The sequence below is a fragment of the Lissotriton helveticus genome, chromosome 6 (assembly GCF_964261635.1).
Source record: "Lissotriton helveticus chromosome 6, aLisHel1.1, whole genome shotgun sequence".
Classification (NCBI taxonomy): domain Eukaryota; kingdom Metazoa; phylum Chordata; class Amphibia; order Caudata; family Salamandridae; genus Lissotriton; species Lissotriton helveticus.
The window spans coordinates 716,768,932-716,786,863 of record NC_136067.1 but is presented as its reverse complement, the minus strand read 5'-3'; the positions used below and the strand labels follow the sequence as shown (position 1 = coordinate 716,786,863).

Genomic DNA, 17,932 nt, shown 5'->3' with positions numbered 1-17,932 from the left:
GCTCGGGCGTATGATGAGTGTAACAACACATTTTTTGCCCCAGCTCTTTTATACTTTACAATGCCTTATGCTAAGGATGCATGACTCCACAATTACTTTATACAGAAAAAACTGTTTGCAATTATTTGGAGGAACCATTACCCTAGAGTCCAACGGATTACGTGTTTGAAGCCAGTTGCTCAAGTGGGCCTGGCGTTCCCAAACGAGAACACATATGTACAGGCAACACAGATACAGCCCGCACTAGGCTTTAATCATATTTGCATCCGGTTTGCTCTTTTGTCCAGATTACCTAGGATATGAGAAGAAATTGATATGTCCTTTATGTCAGCTTTTGAGCATACAAGACTACATAACACCAATAAGGATATTGAGAAGCGATACCAAGCAATCCATAGTGTTTGCGGTCTCACAATACAATTTCTGCTCAGTTTGTGGAGACTAAGGTCCAAATTTCTGTTGTCCAGAGAACCTGCTTTTATTATTGCTTGATTTGGACATATTTTGTAGGTAAATTTGTTGCTAAATTGTATTGCTGGAATGGTTGTATCAGTTTATTTATTTATGTACTATAACCATTGATTTGATCAAATCATATGTTTTTATGTATTTGTATGGCCTTTTGCCGAATAAAGAAACCTATGGTCACTATGGTTAGCATCCGGTGGGGTGGGAGCTGGAAGCTGATTGAGAAAAGCTTCTTGGATATCCCTCTCTGTTTCGCTTTGGCTTCCACCGAGGGCAAGAAGACAGGACTTCTCTCCCTCTACTCCACAACAATTCTCTTAGAATACTGGTGTAAGGTGACAAGGGATAAACATCCTTTCCTTGCCCAGTGACTCCTGTCACACATAACACAGATTTCCTACAGGGCCAACAAATGCAGGTTTTCAAGTATTGGAGACACACTGGAGAAGATGTTTGTGGAGGGGACGCTGGTTACTACGCAGGAGCAAATAGAGAACTGGAACCTAGACTGGCGTGATCACTTTCGAATAATGCAGCTGTAGCACTGGGCTGGTTCGCAGGAGGTGTCTCTACTGGCGGGATGGGAAAAAACACCATTAGAGAACATTTTTTAAAACAATATCATACAAAAAGGTATCACCTGACTCCAACGTTCCCTTTTGGATCTATACAAGTAACCCAAACATACATACATCACACAATGAGAGCGGGACCTGGGGCTGGAGATTGGGGAGGAGACTTTGGTCAAAATTTGGCATAGGGCAGCAAAGGCCTCCATTAGTGTGTCTTATAAGGAGAATGATATATACTGCTGATGAGATGGCATCTGTCTCCCACTCTGCTTCGCGCCATTACGGGGAGCTCAGAGCTCTGCTGGAATGGATGCAGGGAGAGGGGCACTTACATTCACATTTTGTGGTCTTGCACCCACATACAGATGTACTGGGGGAGATTTTAACACACATTCATCACATCACAGGTACACAGCAGCCTCTTGATCCTCTTGAGATACTTTTAGGTAACCTAGGTGACAACTCTATATTCCCGTTCCCGCTCACTACTGCAATGGGCAAATTAATCTTACAGCTCCTGTTGGCGGCTAAAAGTCTCCGTAGCACACATATGGAAACAATAAACACAACCATTACATCTCTAGTGAAGCAAAATTTGGTTGATTTACACAATGGAGAAAAGTTTGGTTATTATTCATGCCACACAAGGGAAATTTGACAAAGTTTAGAGAGCGTTTTAAGCGTACATGTCAAGTGATCGGGGAGGGGGACCTACAGGCTACACATTCATTGAATTGATTCACACTGTCGGTCTCCACATCAGCATTCCAGGGACCCGGGAGCCACCACAAATACACTGATTCTCAACCAGCTACTTAATCTAAGTGGTGTTTGGATTGGGGGGGACGGGGTGTATGATGGATATGTGGAACTGCTGCCTGGGGAGAGAAGGGATGTTGACGATTGCACTGTATAGTTTTGTAATAAGGGCGAATTTGACCTTTTCGATGTGAGCTGTGCTGTACCTGTGTGGGAAATAAAACCCATAAATAAAGTGTTTTTTTAAAAGAATTACAGATCTGACACATAGTACTCATGTGTACCTGCAATATCATCTGATGAGTCTTCATCAGGAGGCCTGCTGGGTTTTTTGCTCCGTTTTCCTTTGTCGTGGACACCACATGAAGATGATGGGTCTTTGACGCGCATTGCTCACGAGCTGTCTGAAAAAGAAAATTCTTATCTACATGCATCCAAACATTAAAAAAAACATGTAAAACATGAAGCTAATGAACCATCAAAACCTTTACAGAGGTTGCCTGATTATACTAGGTATTATAAAAGCTTTAAAACATAATTGTGGATCACTGGCAGCTAAACTGCAGAAAAACAATTGCAGAATCATCCCTCATTTAAATAACCACATTTTCCATGGAAATTGCTACCTGGGAGCAGCAGAAAATGATATCAGACCTGAGACAAAAGAATAAACTAATTGGATTCAGAAGGTGCTGAAAATGTACTTATTTATGCTGCTTTTCCAGAAGGATGGTAGCCTAGTACTCAACAAAAAAGCTGCATCATCCTTATGCATTTTAAGATAACTGTCTCAACCAGGCAAAAAGATTTCTGCATTTTTTATTTAAGTCATATTTATGAAAAACACACTTTCTACGAAAATGTACAGATAATACACCTCAAGTGTAAACCAAAATAACAAAAGGTATGTTGCAGTATTTCATCACACAAGCATTCTAAGTTATGCCATAATGATCGCCAAAACGAAACATTATAACACAGCCTACAGCATACATTGTCTCATTGTGGAGCCTTATTTTCATCATCTGATACAGAAGAAAAGTATAGAGAATACTGCATGTGAGCACATAAGGAAAAGGAGAATAAAATAAAGTAAACAAGGAAAAGGAGAAATTGTCAGACATGAAAACTAATGTGTGTGGTCTAGAATGTTAATTTCACTGTATTTGTTTCTATATGCTCTCAAACATACACCCTGTTCCCCTTTTTAGGTTAAGCCTAGGCAGGGCTTGCGCTGTCTCTTCGAAACATGCTGTATTTACTCTGTGGGCTTACAGTCCGCCCATCGCCTTTTTATTTGTCCTTTTAAATGTCCTTTAAAAATGCGTGCTTGCTAGTGGTGAATCCTTTCTCTTTCTCCCTCCATTTTGTGTTTTGTTTCCTCCCACGGAGCACCACCCGTCGGTGTTTATGTGTTCATTTTATAGGACTATGTCTTTCTTTGTTTCCTGCCCGTGTTTGCTGTTGCCTGTTTTCTTTTTGTGTTCTTCATCTCTACTGTAAAAAAATCAGCATGTGCTTGTGATTTTTTTTTATGTTTGAAGGCTGGAAACGCTTTGTACTACAAGCAAAGAAACAATTAACTTTAAAACGCACACCCCCAGCACGCTCTGAAAATGGTTTGAGTCTTGCCAGTTTGCACCAGGCCAACTCCTCCGAATGGCAATTGCCTGCCCCTTTAACACTCATCGTGGCCCTGTTCTCCACTTCACCTTTAACTCTGCCCCTTAAGTTCTTCGTCGGTCGCAGCCGGGAAAGACCCGTTGTTGTGCTCTGATCGGAGCTGCTGCGACTGGGGTGCTCAGCTGCTTGGTGAGTACAGGCGAGCTCTCGCGTCAATCCCGCTCGTATTTTTCTGTTGCTATAGTCTGCCTGAGGAGACCAGTAATGGGAAATCAGAAGGCGATTTACGAATATGTATTTGTTTCCTCTGTCAACGCAGCCGCAAACATCTGAACTCGCTTACCTCGTTGTAGGGTTTGTGACAGGCAGCTCAGGCGCTGATTCAGAAAACTGCAACCCAGTCATTTACCACATCTGGTGCTCTGGCACTGCAGCCAGCGCTTCCACAGCTGATATAACGCTACAGTGGCACATCGCTCCGGCACCGCAGCCAGCGCTTCTGCTTCATCGACAGCAATTTTAAATCACATTCAGGGCTCCAGCATTCACCACAATCAATGTTCTAGTTCTGCACCACTGTCAGTGCTCTCCCATACCACAGCGATCACTCCTGCACCACATCTTATGCCATAAGAAGCAGCGTTTCACCACAGGTTTTGCTCCTGTCTCTCTGCTTGTACATCAGCCAGCCCTCCAACACCATCGCCGAAATCCTTACACCATAACACGTACCAGAGTGCAGCAGGTGTAAAAACACCAGGCTCACACGTTTTGACCGACCCACTACACCATACTCAGTGGTTATCGTTTACTCAAATCTAGGCCATAGTGTCCCATTTTCATTACTCACTCTGGAACTCGATGCACACTTGCTAAGCCACTGGTGTTGCAACAGTGCAGCACAGATTGTGCTCCACCACAGCCAGCACTGATGGGCAACAGCACAGGCCAGAGCTGCCATAGAACAGGTCACACCATAGCTGGTGCTCCTGCAACCACTGATCACACAACAGCCAGCGCCCTCGCCCCATACCCAGTGTTTACTCACCACAACCTTAGAGGTGGGCGAGCCACTGAAGCTCCAGGCAGGCTTGAGCCTGAAGCCTGGCTCTGGTTCAGCTCAAGGTCCTGTTGGAGCCTCGAGCCCATAACAAGACAAGCTTTCATTTGGATTGTATTTACCTTTCTCTACGCAGGATTTGGGGTTACAGTCAGAGCTAACTGGGTTTGAGTCTTTGCGTCAGCTTAACATCCTGCGATTCTGGGCAAATCAATTAATCCCCCCATTCCTATAAACAATTGCCTGCAACCTGTAATGGAACTGGTGCTCATGTAAAGTGCTCCAATAAACTTCAGGTAGAGTTTGTGCTATATTTTGAAAAGAGCACGAAGATAAATAAAAAACCTTAGCGTAAGGAAAGACACATTAATACCCATATACTGGCTGATTTTTACAAAATGAAACCAGGAAATATGGACGCATTGTGACTTCCTCACTTAAATTGTGTTATCGGGCAAATTATTGCGTATGAAAACACTTTCAGAGATGTAAGTTCAAAGTACCAGTTTAACCAAATAACACTTTAAATAAATAGTTCTCAATCCAGTGCTATAATGTGCCTATTAATGTCAAAGCTTCCACGTTAAAGAAAAGTAGATGTTGTAGCACCCAGGATTATGTGCCACATGTCTAAATACTTATAAGGTCCCAAAGGCGAGACCTACCGGCTATGCCAATGGTTGTTATTCAAAAGCTTTTCGTGTGATGCGTGGGAAAACATCAATACTCCATTCCCTAATGTTATGGAGCTTGTTGCTCTTTAATATTCTCAAAATTATCCTCTTTGCAATCATTAATGCTTTTTTAGGAATTTTTTGTGGGTTCTTGTGTAAATGCATTAGATCATCACTACCCAATGTATTCAATGTTTTAGAGATTGTTACTTGTGCTCCCAGTGTTTAGGAGACACTCTTTAAAATGAGAGATTGTTATGGGAGTGCCCAAAGGTCAGGAGATGTTCTCTAATATTATTATCCAAAATGACTAACTTTTTGCGTTAATAGAACATTTATTTTCGGTCACTTCCAAGGTCATTACAAGTCTAAACACCTGTCCAAACACATCTCACTATTTGACTGAACCTATACGAAAAGTTTCCTCTGCGTCCAATATTTTCCAATATATTTTAGCTGTATAGAGGTATCTTTAGATTACCACGAAGCTAAAATTGGTATGTAGAATCTTAGTAAAATAAGTTATTACTTGGCCAAGACCCAACTCCCTTAAATTATAAAGCTCTAAAAGGTCCATAATTTCCCAAAAACGTTTAGAGGAGTTTTTGAATCGCTGATGCAGGCAATTGCTCATTTCTTAGTTTTTGCAAAAAGTAACAGTGGGGAACTAAATACTTGTGTGTCAATGACATTTTTAATTATTGCTTTCAAATTGTTATTTCTTCTAAACAAGACTGCATCATGTAGTTGAATTTTAAATGGTCACAAACAAGCTGCGAGCCATTATTTCAGACTAGCTCTTATTTAATTATTCCAGTACAAATACACAAGGACCAAAAGATAATGTCTAAGTTTACATGCTTACGTTTAGTGCTAGCTATACTTGCTATCCAATCCGGCCACCAAGCAGTTAACAGAATAGAAAGCCCATACACTCCTCCTGTTAGTTTAAAAGCACATGCCCAGCATGCTTAGTTGGGCTGGAATGACTGGGAGGAAAGGAGGAATGTAATGAAGTAAAGCAAGGGAGAAGGACTCAGAGTAATAAATTACAGGTAAGCAACTGGGGCATTACCTTTCTCGTGTCTCCCTCCTTAGAACTCCTCACAGAATGAGATGTACAAAGCAAAACCAGGACATCTAAGGCTGCATGCTGAAGAAACAGAAATGTATTAAACAAACATAGATATTTCAAGAGATAATATTTCATAGACGATAACGCACAAGATCTGAAAATGCCCTCCAGCTCAACCTCTTAAACAATCCTCTAGTGGGATACACAAGTAGAGGGAAAAGAGCGATTAGCTGTCCTGCAAAGCTCTGTAATTGAGTCCCACAAAATCTCTGCCATAGACGTGAATATTCCCCGTGTTGACCTACCTTGAATCTCTATGGGTAAAGAGTGGCACACTGCCCTGTAAGCCAAAAGAATCAGGGACCTGATCCACCTACTTAGAGAGGAAATAGCTGGCTTATCACCTCTCTTTACTGGCCAAATATTTACAAATACAGACTCTGAAATTCTGTTAAATTAAGGAAGAAGGGCCCTCCTTGCATCCAGATTATGGAGTCTCAGTTGCTCTTCTGTCTTAGGAGACCAACAAAATTCAGGCAAAATCACTTCCTGCTCTCTATGTAAAGGGGAACTAATTTTAGTAACAAAGAGAGGAACTGGCTTTAGAACTACTCTGTCTTCAAAAATCAGACAAAACGGGTGCTCACATGGACCCCGATTTGCCTAATCTTCTTGCTCATATATTTGCAACCAAAAAGGAAATTTTTTAGGGTTACGATTCCTATTCCTATTATCCACTTAAGCAAAGGTTCGATGGAGGGTCCTTCAAGGCCTCCAAGAATAATAACAGATCACAGGTAAGAACTGCAGAGACCGACGTGGCTAGATATTGTTTAGCCCGTTAAAGAGGTGTAATACCAGCCCTTCATCATACATAAGGTTCCCTCAAAGGACTTTTAAATACTTTAATTGTGGCATACTGAGATTTTACTGTGGACACTCTAAGCCCCAGATTTTAACCATCCTGAAGGAATGACATCAACTGAATCAGATCAACCGTAGTGGGATCTAACGCTCTAACTCTGCACCACTTGCTAAAGATACCCCAGTGCCTAGAGTATGACTTGAGGATCTTTAAGATGCTTGTAGGGTAGTGGCCAAATCCCCCAGTGCCTGCCTATTTCTCAATCCTAATCTCTCAAATTCCAAGTCGTTAGTCTAGGTTCCCCCAGAACTTCCTGCTGTAAAGCCAGAAAAGTAATGCAGGGGAGTTCATAGGGAATATCCACTCGTTTGTCTCCTTCATGGACATCAGGAATATAAACCAATCCAGTGGGTTAAGGCTGGCGCCATCAAAATGGGTCTAATAAAATTAATATATGTGGTTTATGATTAAATATATATTTTTCAATTATGACCAGCTTAAAAACACTCTGGTGAGGAGTGAGGATTAGTTGGTCTAATTACCTTAGAAATAATTTTACTCATTGTTGACAAAGGAGGGTGTAAAATACCCCATCTGGTTTGAATGGTCCATTTTAAATGCACGGTGCAGAGGCAAAATATTCTACTCTACTAGTCTCACTATTAATTTTACAAAGGAGTGAAGGAAAGAGTGCAATTTCAAAGCAATTTTCATTTGTTATAAATGTGACATTTCAAACACACTTTTGTGAAGTTTGAAGGTACTTCATACATTCATACATACATAATGAGCAAACCTGCAATTTTAAGCACCTCAAGACAGCTAATTTCACAAACTACAAAGACAAATTTGTATAGTTAAAAATGATGAATTTTTCAAAAACCCTTGGTCAGTTGTTTTTTCAAATAATGAAAAACAATAATAAGCCACAGAGATTTAAAAAAATGTGATCTTTTATATCAACTTAAACTAAATAATGTGCTGGTTCTTAAATGTAAATATATTTCGTATCCAATAGTTCTTGATTTATCAAACCAGAAAGCATAAAAGGCAGAGTCAGTCTTTCCAAGACTTAATCATATGACTTGCAAATTACAATCATATTTCACCAGTAGGAACAGTAACCACCAAACCTTTCGCACTGGGATTGGTGCCTAAGAATTGCCAGTTAAACAGAGAGCTATGCATGCAGGAGCCAGCAAGAAAAAACAGTATTTAATACTTTAACAATCAACATGTAATGTCCCACACTTATAACCGCAATCAAAAAAACTGTGTATAGTCATGTCTTAAAATATGTTTTATTAGTACTGAGACCAAACAGCCCCTAGAATTTGGTCATTGGTACTTCAATGTAATCACCACATATTTGCCTGAAGACTTGGTGACTCGGGCACAAAAGCTCAATATGGATTTGCCCAGCATTGTCAGTGACTCAATATAGTTAGTGGTTGGGTTGCTTCATATCAAGTGGATCGATATTAACAAGGGCTAGTGTCCCTTGCAAAGTATTAGAAGTTAAGAAACGTGGTGCAGATATACTTTGCAATATACAAAACTAAGGCGGCAAGGAGGCAACCACAAGAACAACTCTGCCAAGGAACAGAGAGGGCTACCAAAGGAGGAAAGCTATTCTCAAGAGTAAGGAAATGTGGGCAACATGCGTCACTCACTCATACATGTCAATCTGCACTAAAGTGAAGGAAGGATTATGCAGGTTTGCAAAGTCTATTAAGGAACGCTGCTTTTAAAAATAGTAGATTACAATTAAAACAGAGAGACACCCACTAAATGAGGGTGAATTAGCAAGCGTGCCCACTGCGTCAAGCATAGGTAAGTTCTATCTAAATACTGATCCAGATAAAGATCTTCAGTCCTGTCTCCATCAACCACTTCTTACAGGAAATCTATGCACCATTTACACACTGACCGACTTGCCTTTACACTGGTTTTAGCAAAGCAACATGCTAATCTGAAAGCTAGTCTCCATGAAGGATAGACACATCAATCGGGAGGGCCACAGAAAGTATAGAGAGGGAGGCAGCTGCTGAGGAGGAAAAAGAGACAGGGAGTAGGAACTACAGTAAAACAAGAGGGTGAAAGATGGAAAGAGTAAATGATACATCTAAGCCAAGAATTGCAGAGGAGGGCACACTAGAACCAGGAACATTAGAATTATCTCTACATCCCCCATCCTTATCTCAATCATTACTCGTGATGTGAATCCCTCCGCTAAGGAAAGGCAAAGATCGAAGTGAGTGGGATCTATTGAGAACTATGTTCCCAAGCTTTTTTTAAATTTCACCAAAATAGTTTCCATACTTTTTCGTTAACAGAAAACCCTTCTTGGATGGTTAAAACCAACCTTGGATTGCCTCAGATTGAAAGGGGGAGAAGGTGGCCTGTTGCACTGTGAAGGGGGAAGAAAGGAGAGACAGTGAAAGAAGAAACACACCTTCTCTTCAAGAACTTGCTATCTAATAGAAATGTAAATGTACACAATTGGTTAATCAACAAATGTTAAGGCTGCTTGGGAGCCAACAGATTTTAGTTGAAAGCATGCCTTAAAGCTTAATGGTGACAGTTGTGCTTTACTCTAAGAATGTCACAAATTCTGGAATACATCCTTTTAATTGAAACATATTAAAAAATTGTTTGCACTAGGTACGAGTCTTTTTGCCACTACTAACAAATATGACTTTTAAAAGCAATGCAAGCATTTACACACGAAATATTTTTGAACATTTTGTAGCACACTGTTTATACTATTTTCAGCCTCAGCCTATTTTATCGAGTTTGCAGCCTATCTCAGACGGACTGTAATTTTTTTAAGCTACTTACATAATCCCTGTGCTTGCTGCGACTGGTTGAGACATTGATCCAGCGGGCTATAGAAAATATATCATAAACTACGCTACCCAATTTCATAACCTATAAACAAAATTCTAAACTATACATGGACCCATTTATGAACCTGATATATTTTGGGCCTACTGAATCAGGTGGTCAGAATAAATCTATATACACATTATCTACACACTATATACAATTTATACATTTGCAGAAAGAATATTGTCATTAGAATAAAACCCAACCATTTAAACGACCACCATAGGCGACGTGATCTAGCTAATGGTAACCTATACTTCTAAATAACCAAGACCAGCTTGTTTGTCAAAAGTAAGATTTTATTTTCTAAATTATGGTATATAAGTTGTAAGTTTTATAAATGAAATTTATTAGCAATAAAGCAAACATGATAGTAAGAATTAAGAAAAATACAGTTTAAGCAATTGAATCAGTTTAAAGAAATTATATAAAGTTTAGCATTTCTAAAACCTATTTCCCTAACTGAGCTAAATAGACAGAAATTAAAGTAAAGTTCTTTGAGGATTCTTACGTGCTCCACGCAAAGTCCAGCAGCACATCACCCTCATCGGAAAGTCAGAAAGCAGCAGCCAGCCCAACCCTAAGGGCATGACTTTTTATACCTTTCTACGCTAACTAAACTAGCAAAGGAAAATTTTCAGAAATACTCGACGTCCCATTGGCTGAGAGTGACAAGTGACATGTCACCCGATTCTTAAAAAGTTCCACAAAATCATGTCTTACAAAGACCATTGTCTCTTCCACGTGAAGCCAGAGGCTTCCTGCGATTGCAACTTTGTTTTAAGTCATCCTCGCAGCTTCCATAGTCTTTCAGTGCAACTTCCGCGGATGCCAAGTTAAGGACTGACAAAAAGTTCACTTTCGACCTTGGCCATGTCCGACAGAATGATGTCAGCTCATCAGTTTTTGCTTTGTGAATGCAGCTTCAATAAACGTTTTAATTCAGAATGGGCGTCTCGTGACTTTCTGCAGAAATTCAGATCAGCTTTTATTTTGCGGCTCAAATAGCTAGGCCTCAAAAGCAGGCAACTTATGATTTCTAGTATAAAACAAACACAAGAAAAGTATTAATGTAAGAAATAAAGTATATTCTGTATCCACCCCATGGTTTACTAATTAATTAGCCCACCCGATTAATCAAAATGTTACCTAGCCATTGCAAACAAATAAAGCAGCGTTTATATTTACCAGTCTCCGTTTTTCTATGAGACCCATATGCACCTAGAATAGTAGAAATGACATCACACAGACAAGGAAAAGCAAAACAAGCACATGCTTATTTTAAATATGCAGCAGTTAGTAATGACAAAAACGAAAACAATAAATTATTTTATTATTTTGCACGAACAAAAAGATGCAACATTTATGCACGTTTATGAGCACACATGTTAGTCCCCCCATGTGTAAAGTTTAATCTAGGTTGTATTAGCACAACATATCACACATCATTAATAATTTTATTCATGTTATGGAAATGTGACTTTGCGAGTTTAAACAAAATTTTGTTTTCTATCTCGCTCCATCAACTCCCTCATCTGGTGATTAACAAATCACCACACCAGCACTCAAAATTTTGGTAAAATTAAATTTATAAGAAATCGATTCAAATTCATTGTATTAGTAAACCTAAAAGTCTGTTTCAGCATAATCCTTGCAATTAACATGACGCTCTCTATGTAACTCCTGCAACTCAATCTCCCTTTCCTCTTCTTTTCTGAGTTTATAAATTCTCTTCTTTTCTCTTAAATGCTTCTTTCTTTTATGCAACAAACAACCTACTTTAGTCAAAATAAAAATGAATATAATTATAATCAAAGGTGCCAGAATCTTGCCAAGAATTGAACTTCCGATATTATGAAACCAGTTTTTAATTGCTTGAAACCTATTTGAAAGTTTCCCAGTAAAATCTTCTTCTTCTAAAGGAATTATTTCAGAATGCATTTGTGTGATATTCTTAATATACATTTCAATATTTTTACTTTCATCCGGTATATATGTACAGCAATGTTGGACATGTAAAATGCCACAGACTCCTCCCTCCTTTGCTAGGAGTATGTCTAAAGCAAGACGGTCTTGAATTACCATGGATCTAATTGCAATAACTTCAACATTCACTAATTGAAATCCATCAGCAGTGTCAGTTGATAATCTATCAACTATAGTGGACAATTTTCTAATTCTCCCCGCATTTAGGGTTATACCAACAAAAGGTATTACAGCTTGGAAAATATCTCCCAGAACTTCAGTAAAAGTTTCTCTTTTAGCTCTATTTACATAATTATGAATTTTAAATAATCCTTCTGAATCTCTGTCAACATGAAACACTTTAGGAAAAACAATTCCCACATAACAAGTTCCATACCAATGGTCTGGAAGGTTGTAGTAGGCTTTGTCACCACAAACAAAATAAATTCCAGGAAAGATAGGATCTTTTCCACCTTTAAATCCCCAACCTCCCAAAATCTGATAAGTATCTTCACAGTTGCTTGCACCTACAAAATAATTATCAAAAAGTGTGTTATCTCTTCTAATGCAAAGCTTTCCACTAACAGGTTTGTCTATGTGAATTGCAATATTTTCAAGCATTTTGCCATTTAGTTTCTCATCCTCTTTTTGCCAGAATGATGACTTAGTCTGCTTGACTAATTCATTTCTCTTATAAATTGCTCTTCTCTCCTCAACCATATTTAGAAATTTCTTCCCTTCAGCACTTAATTTACATGTTAGATTATTCTTGTAAGCATACTCATAAGTGAGTTCGTTAGTAACAAGGAAATATTCTCTCAATTGTTTAGCTTTCTTATGCTTATTTAAAGCATTATCAATCTTGACATTAGCAAAAATCTCATCATAATTTGAATAGTAATATTCTAAACGACCAGTTTGATAAAATAAACTAGTTAATACACTACATGTAACAGCATAAGTGAGAGGAAGCATATTATATGTTACTCCCTCAGAAACAGAAGCGGGTAACTTAACGCATACATAACAATCCTTTGCATCCATTACCTTTACATATTCACTCAAAAGCTTTGTGAAAGTATTGCTTGAAAAATCACCTATTGATTTATCTTGATGAATGTTAGGCTGATGATCAATCACTTTTGCAGATGCACTATGTTTAGTTTGGCTAACCAGAGCTTTGCTTGTTAAATTAACTTTGTGTAATTCTCTATTCATTTCTAAAGGTATAATCACAGCTAGTACCAACCAGAGCAGAACTAAAATGAGCAGACACACCAGAGTCATCTTACAGCATCTTTTAAAAACAGAGCATTTTGAAGTGCTCTCCTTAATGTAAGGCATTTTTAGGTTAGTTTTAGCCTCAAAAATAAAATAAAAAATAAAAATAAATTTTAAAATTTATATACACCCCCCTTTTAAAATATTTTTCTTTTTATAACCCTAAACAAGATTTCTTCGACCTTATGTCATACATAAGTTTTTCTTCTACTAGACAGTTTTTCTTCGACCTTGTGTCAACTAACAGGATTTCTTCAGCCTTATGCCAATTTAATAATTTTGTACTTCAATCATTGTCACTAATTTCTTGGATTTCGTTTTCTTCTTCACTACTATCATATATGTCTATAACAGGTGGAATTACTAAGTAAGTCCACTCAGGAGACTTGTATTTCTGGTTCGGTCTAATTATTCTCTTCCCTTTTCTTGATATCACTTCTATTTTCCTTCCAACTCCAACCTCTTTTCCAGGACTCTTTTGACTACTGATTTCTTCAACTTGTTCTATTGGCTTTTTAATCAATCTGACTCTCAATCTTCCACCAGGCCAGTAGTCTGCTTTTCTCACGTACTTTTTCTTTGGTTCAGAATTATTCGATTCTGATTTCCAAGTCCTTTTCTTTCTGTTTTCACTTCCACCTTCCACGTCACTTTCCTCAGTTTCGTAGTCTGAAATTTCAATTGACTCAGGAACTTCTCTATTCGGCAATTTCACTCCTTCAGGAACTTCACTTTGTCTTCCATCACTGGTACTCGGTAATTCGTTCTCCTCCTCTTCCTCAATTACCTCTAGCTTCCCAGATTTTGGATTTTTGTTCCTTACTTCAGAGCTTGTTCTCTGCCTTTCGATACTCTCCTGGTCTGAAACTTCTTTTGGTTCAGCTTCTCTGTCTTCAATATAGACAACCGAATCCTCAGTTATCTTTCCTTTTAACAGATTCTCTTCACCTTCAGAATCTATTTCAATTATTTCTAAGTCTTTTCTTGTCAGATTTCCATTCACTGGCACAGTTTCCAGATGTCGACTTTCTTGTCGATCTTCAGAATCTGGAATTACTTCACCTTCTGTTCTGTCTTCTGCTTCAGAATCAGAGTCATCTGTGGTATCACTTTCAACATCAGAATTCTCAGGAGTTGGTATTGGAATAGTATGACTTGGATGAATCCAGCGCTTCAATCCTCTGCACTTTACAGCATTAGTAGTGATCAAGATTACCTGCCTAGGTTTCTGCCATCTAGGAGATAGACAATTCCTCCTCCGATGTACTTTCGTTCTGACCCAGTCTCCAGGTCTCAGATCATGTGTCAAAACTTTGTCATTTGATTGTGCTTCAGTTCCCACCTGATTAGACACAGAAGTTACCATATCAGATAACCTTTTACAGTAATCCAAAATTGCACTGTCATTTATGCTCAACAGTTTACCTACAGGTACAAAAGCTTGCCTCATAACTCTTCCCATCAAAATTTCATGAGGACTCAAACCTGTCTTTTTATCTGGTGTACTTCTTATTGACATCAAAACAAGTGGAAGAGCATCAGTCCACTTAACTCCTGTCTCTAGACACATTTTCCCAATTCTGTTTTTGATAGTTCCATTTATTTGTTCAACTACACCTGATGCCTCTGGTCTGTATGCACAGTGTATTTTCTGTTCAATACTCATAGCTTCGCAAATTAATTTCAACAGTTTGTTATCAAAATGACTTCCTCCATCACTCTCAATAGTGACTGGAAAACCGTACCTTGGGATGATTTCTCTGAGCATTAGTTTTGCTACTGTAATTGAATCACAATGTCTTGTAGGAAAAGCCTCTACCCACCTTGAGAACAAGCATACGATTACAAGTACATATTTCAAACAGTTGTGTAAGGGCATTTCAATGAAATCTATTTGTAACCTGGTAAAGGGACCACCTTCTCGACCAATTATTCCTGTCCCCACCACTGATTTTCTGTTTGGATTCATTTGTTGGCATGACAAACACCTTTGACAAAAAGATTCTGCAATGGTTCTAAATTTGGTATTGAACCATGTTTCTTTAAACAGTCTGACCATAGAATCTCTTCCTAAATGTGCAGGACCATGATATAATCTGGCCATGTCAGAAATCATGCAATTTGGTAAAACTACTCTCCCATCTTTGTAAACCCACACTCCATCTTCATCACGTTGTCTACAATCTGATCTTAACCACTGGTCTTTTTCTTCATCATCTGCTTCGTTTTGTAAATCTCTAATCTCATTCCATGTTTCTACAATAGTTGTTAGCATTAATGAATTTGAATCAGTTTCTGTGCTTCTATTCCGATTGTAAGAATAATTTTTCCTTGCACAGTACTTTGCTGTTTCATCTGCGAAGGCATTTCCTTTGGAAATATAATCAGTTCCTCTAGTGTGCGCTGCACACTTGACTATGGCAATTTCTTTTGGCAATTGTATTGCTTCAATTAATCTTCTAATGAAAACTGCATTTTTAATTGGTGATCCTGTTGATGTCATGTATCCTCTCTGTGACCAGAGTTGTCCATAATCATGCACAACTCCGTATCCATACTGACTATCAGTAATGATGGTAACTCTTATATCCTTTGATACTTCACATGCACGAATTAAAGCAATCAATTCAGCTACTTGAGCTGAACGAACTCCTTCAAGACATGATGCTTCTTTAATGTTTTCAACTGTACAAACTGAGTATGAAGCTTTCAAGACACCACCTTCGGATCTTAAGCATGAGCCATCTACAAAGTAGACAAAATCCGATTCAGACAAAGGTCTGTCTTTGATGTCTTTTCTGGGTTTAGTGCAGAATTCCATGACATCTAAACATTCATGTTCTGTCTCAATGTCATTAACGATTTCTGAATCAGGCAGTAATGTAGAAGGATTCAGATTCAAACATCTTGAAATCGAAACATTATCTGCTCCTAGTATGATTTTCTCATACTTTGTCAATCTGCTACTTGTTAAATGTTGAGTCTTACCTCTTGTCAGTAATATTTCAACTGAATGAGGCACAAAAACTTTGACAGGAAATCCCATAATGATTCCTTCACTTTGTTCAAGACTAATACTTGTAGCTGCGACTGCTTTTAAACAACCTGGTAATGCTTTTGCAATTGGATCAAGAACTGCAGAGAAATATGCAATAGGTTTCTTTAGGTTTCCATGTCTCTGAATTAACACAGATAATGCACATCCTTCTCTCTCACTGCAATACAATTCAAAATCTTTCTCATAATTTGGCATACCCAAAGCAGGAGCTTGGCATAAGCTCTTTTTCAAGTTTTCAAAAGATTCCATCTCAACATCACTGAGAATAATTGGATCTTTTACATCTGATTTGGTCAGTCTTTGTAGTGGTTTTGCAATTACTGAAAATCCACTTATCCATTGTCGACAGTAACCTACCATTCCCAGGAACATTCTGACCTGTCTTTGTGTTCTTGGCGGTAACATTGCTTGAATCATTTTTATTCTCTCTATTGTTACTTGTCTTTTTCCTTTTGCAATTCTGTGACCAAGATATTTTACTTCTTGTTTGCAAAACTGTAGTTTTGCTGGGGACACTTTATGTCCTTCTTCTGCAAGGCGATTTAACAGAATTATTGTGTCTGTTACACAATTTTCTCTTGTCTTAGCAGCTATTAACAAATCATCAATATACTGCACCAGCGTAGACCTACCTGGTAAGTCTAAATCTTCTAATGATCTTTTTAACAGTTCGTTAAAGATTGAAGGACTTTCTGTATAGCCCTGAGGGATTCTTGTCCATCCAAGGGTCTTACCTTGGAATCTGAAAGCAAAGATTTCATAACTGTCTGGGTGTAGAGGAACAGTAAAGAATGCATTGCAAAGGTCAATGACTGTGTACCATTCAGCATCATATGGAATCTGAAATAGAATTACTGCTGGATTTGGAACCACAGGACAACATGGAATAACAATTTGATTAACCTTTCTCAAATCTTGTACGATCCTAAATGTTCCGTTAGCCTTTTTAACTCCCATAATTGGTGAATTACAAGAGCTACTCTTCATTTCTTCCAATACACCTTGTTTGATTAATTTTTCAATTACAGGTGTAACACCTTCAATTGTCTCTGTTTTCATTTTATATTGTGGAGTGTTTGGAAATTCTATTCCCTGCTTCAATGCAATTTTAACAGGATCTACGTTTTTCATCAGACCCATCTCATTCCCAGTAAAATCCCATATTTCAGATTTCACTGTTTCTTTTAGCTCTTCAGGTAAATCTTTTTCTTCAAATGCAGGAAACAATTTTGTTTCTTCTGCTTCCATCATCATCATTGTCATTCTGTACAAACCATCTTCCTCCATTGTTTGTAATTCAACTCCTTCAGGAGAACAATATATTCTGCAATTCATTTTACATAGTATGTCTCTACCTAATAGATTTACTGGACTACTATTACAAACCACAAATCTGTGTTTGTCTCTGTAATTTCCAATTTCAACTGGTACTGGATCAGTTAAATCTGTTTTAATTTGCTGATTACTTACTCCCACAACTTGGATGGTATCCCCAGAGAGAGGTAGGTTTTCAATTTCCACTGATCTAACAGTAGAACGGGTAGCACCAGTGTCCACTAGAAAAGTGATGTCTACATCATTAACTTTCCCGTTTACATAAGGACCGGACTGGTCAACCTCAAGAGTGGCTCCAACAACACACT

General features: G+C 38.3%; 1 protein-coding gene across 4 annotated transcripts in view; it reads right to left on the bottom strand.

Annotated features, from left to right (window-relative positions):
• The window catches only part of USP45 (ubiquitin specific peptidase 45), a 1,947,146-nt gene that overhangs the window by 1,904,074 nt on the left and 25,140 nt on the right, over window positions 1-17,932 (bottom strand). For 2 of the 4 annotated variants that reach the window (XM_078648209.1, XM_078648212.1), the window contains exons 2-3: window positions 6,232-6,309; window positions 2,084-2,203 (exon numbers count right to left, since the gene is read on the bottom strand). In XM_078648209.1, coding sequence (XP_078504335.1) covers window positions 2,084-2,189 — 106 coding nt within the window. In that variant the 5' untranslated portion in view covers window positions 2,190-2,203; window positions 6,232-6,309. The remainder of the gene's footprint in view (window positions 1-2,083; window positions 2,204-6,231; window positions 6,310-17,932) is intronic. The other 2 variants (XM_078648211.1, XM_078648210.1) reach the window with 2 other exon arrangements.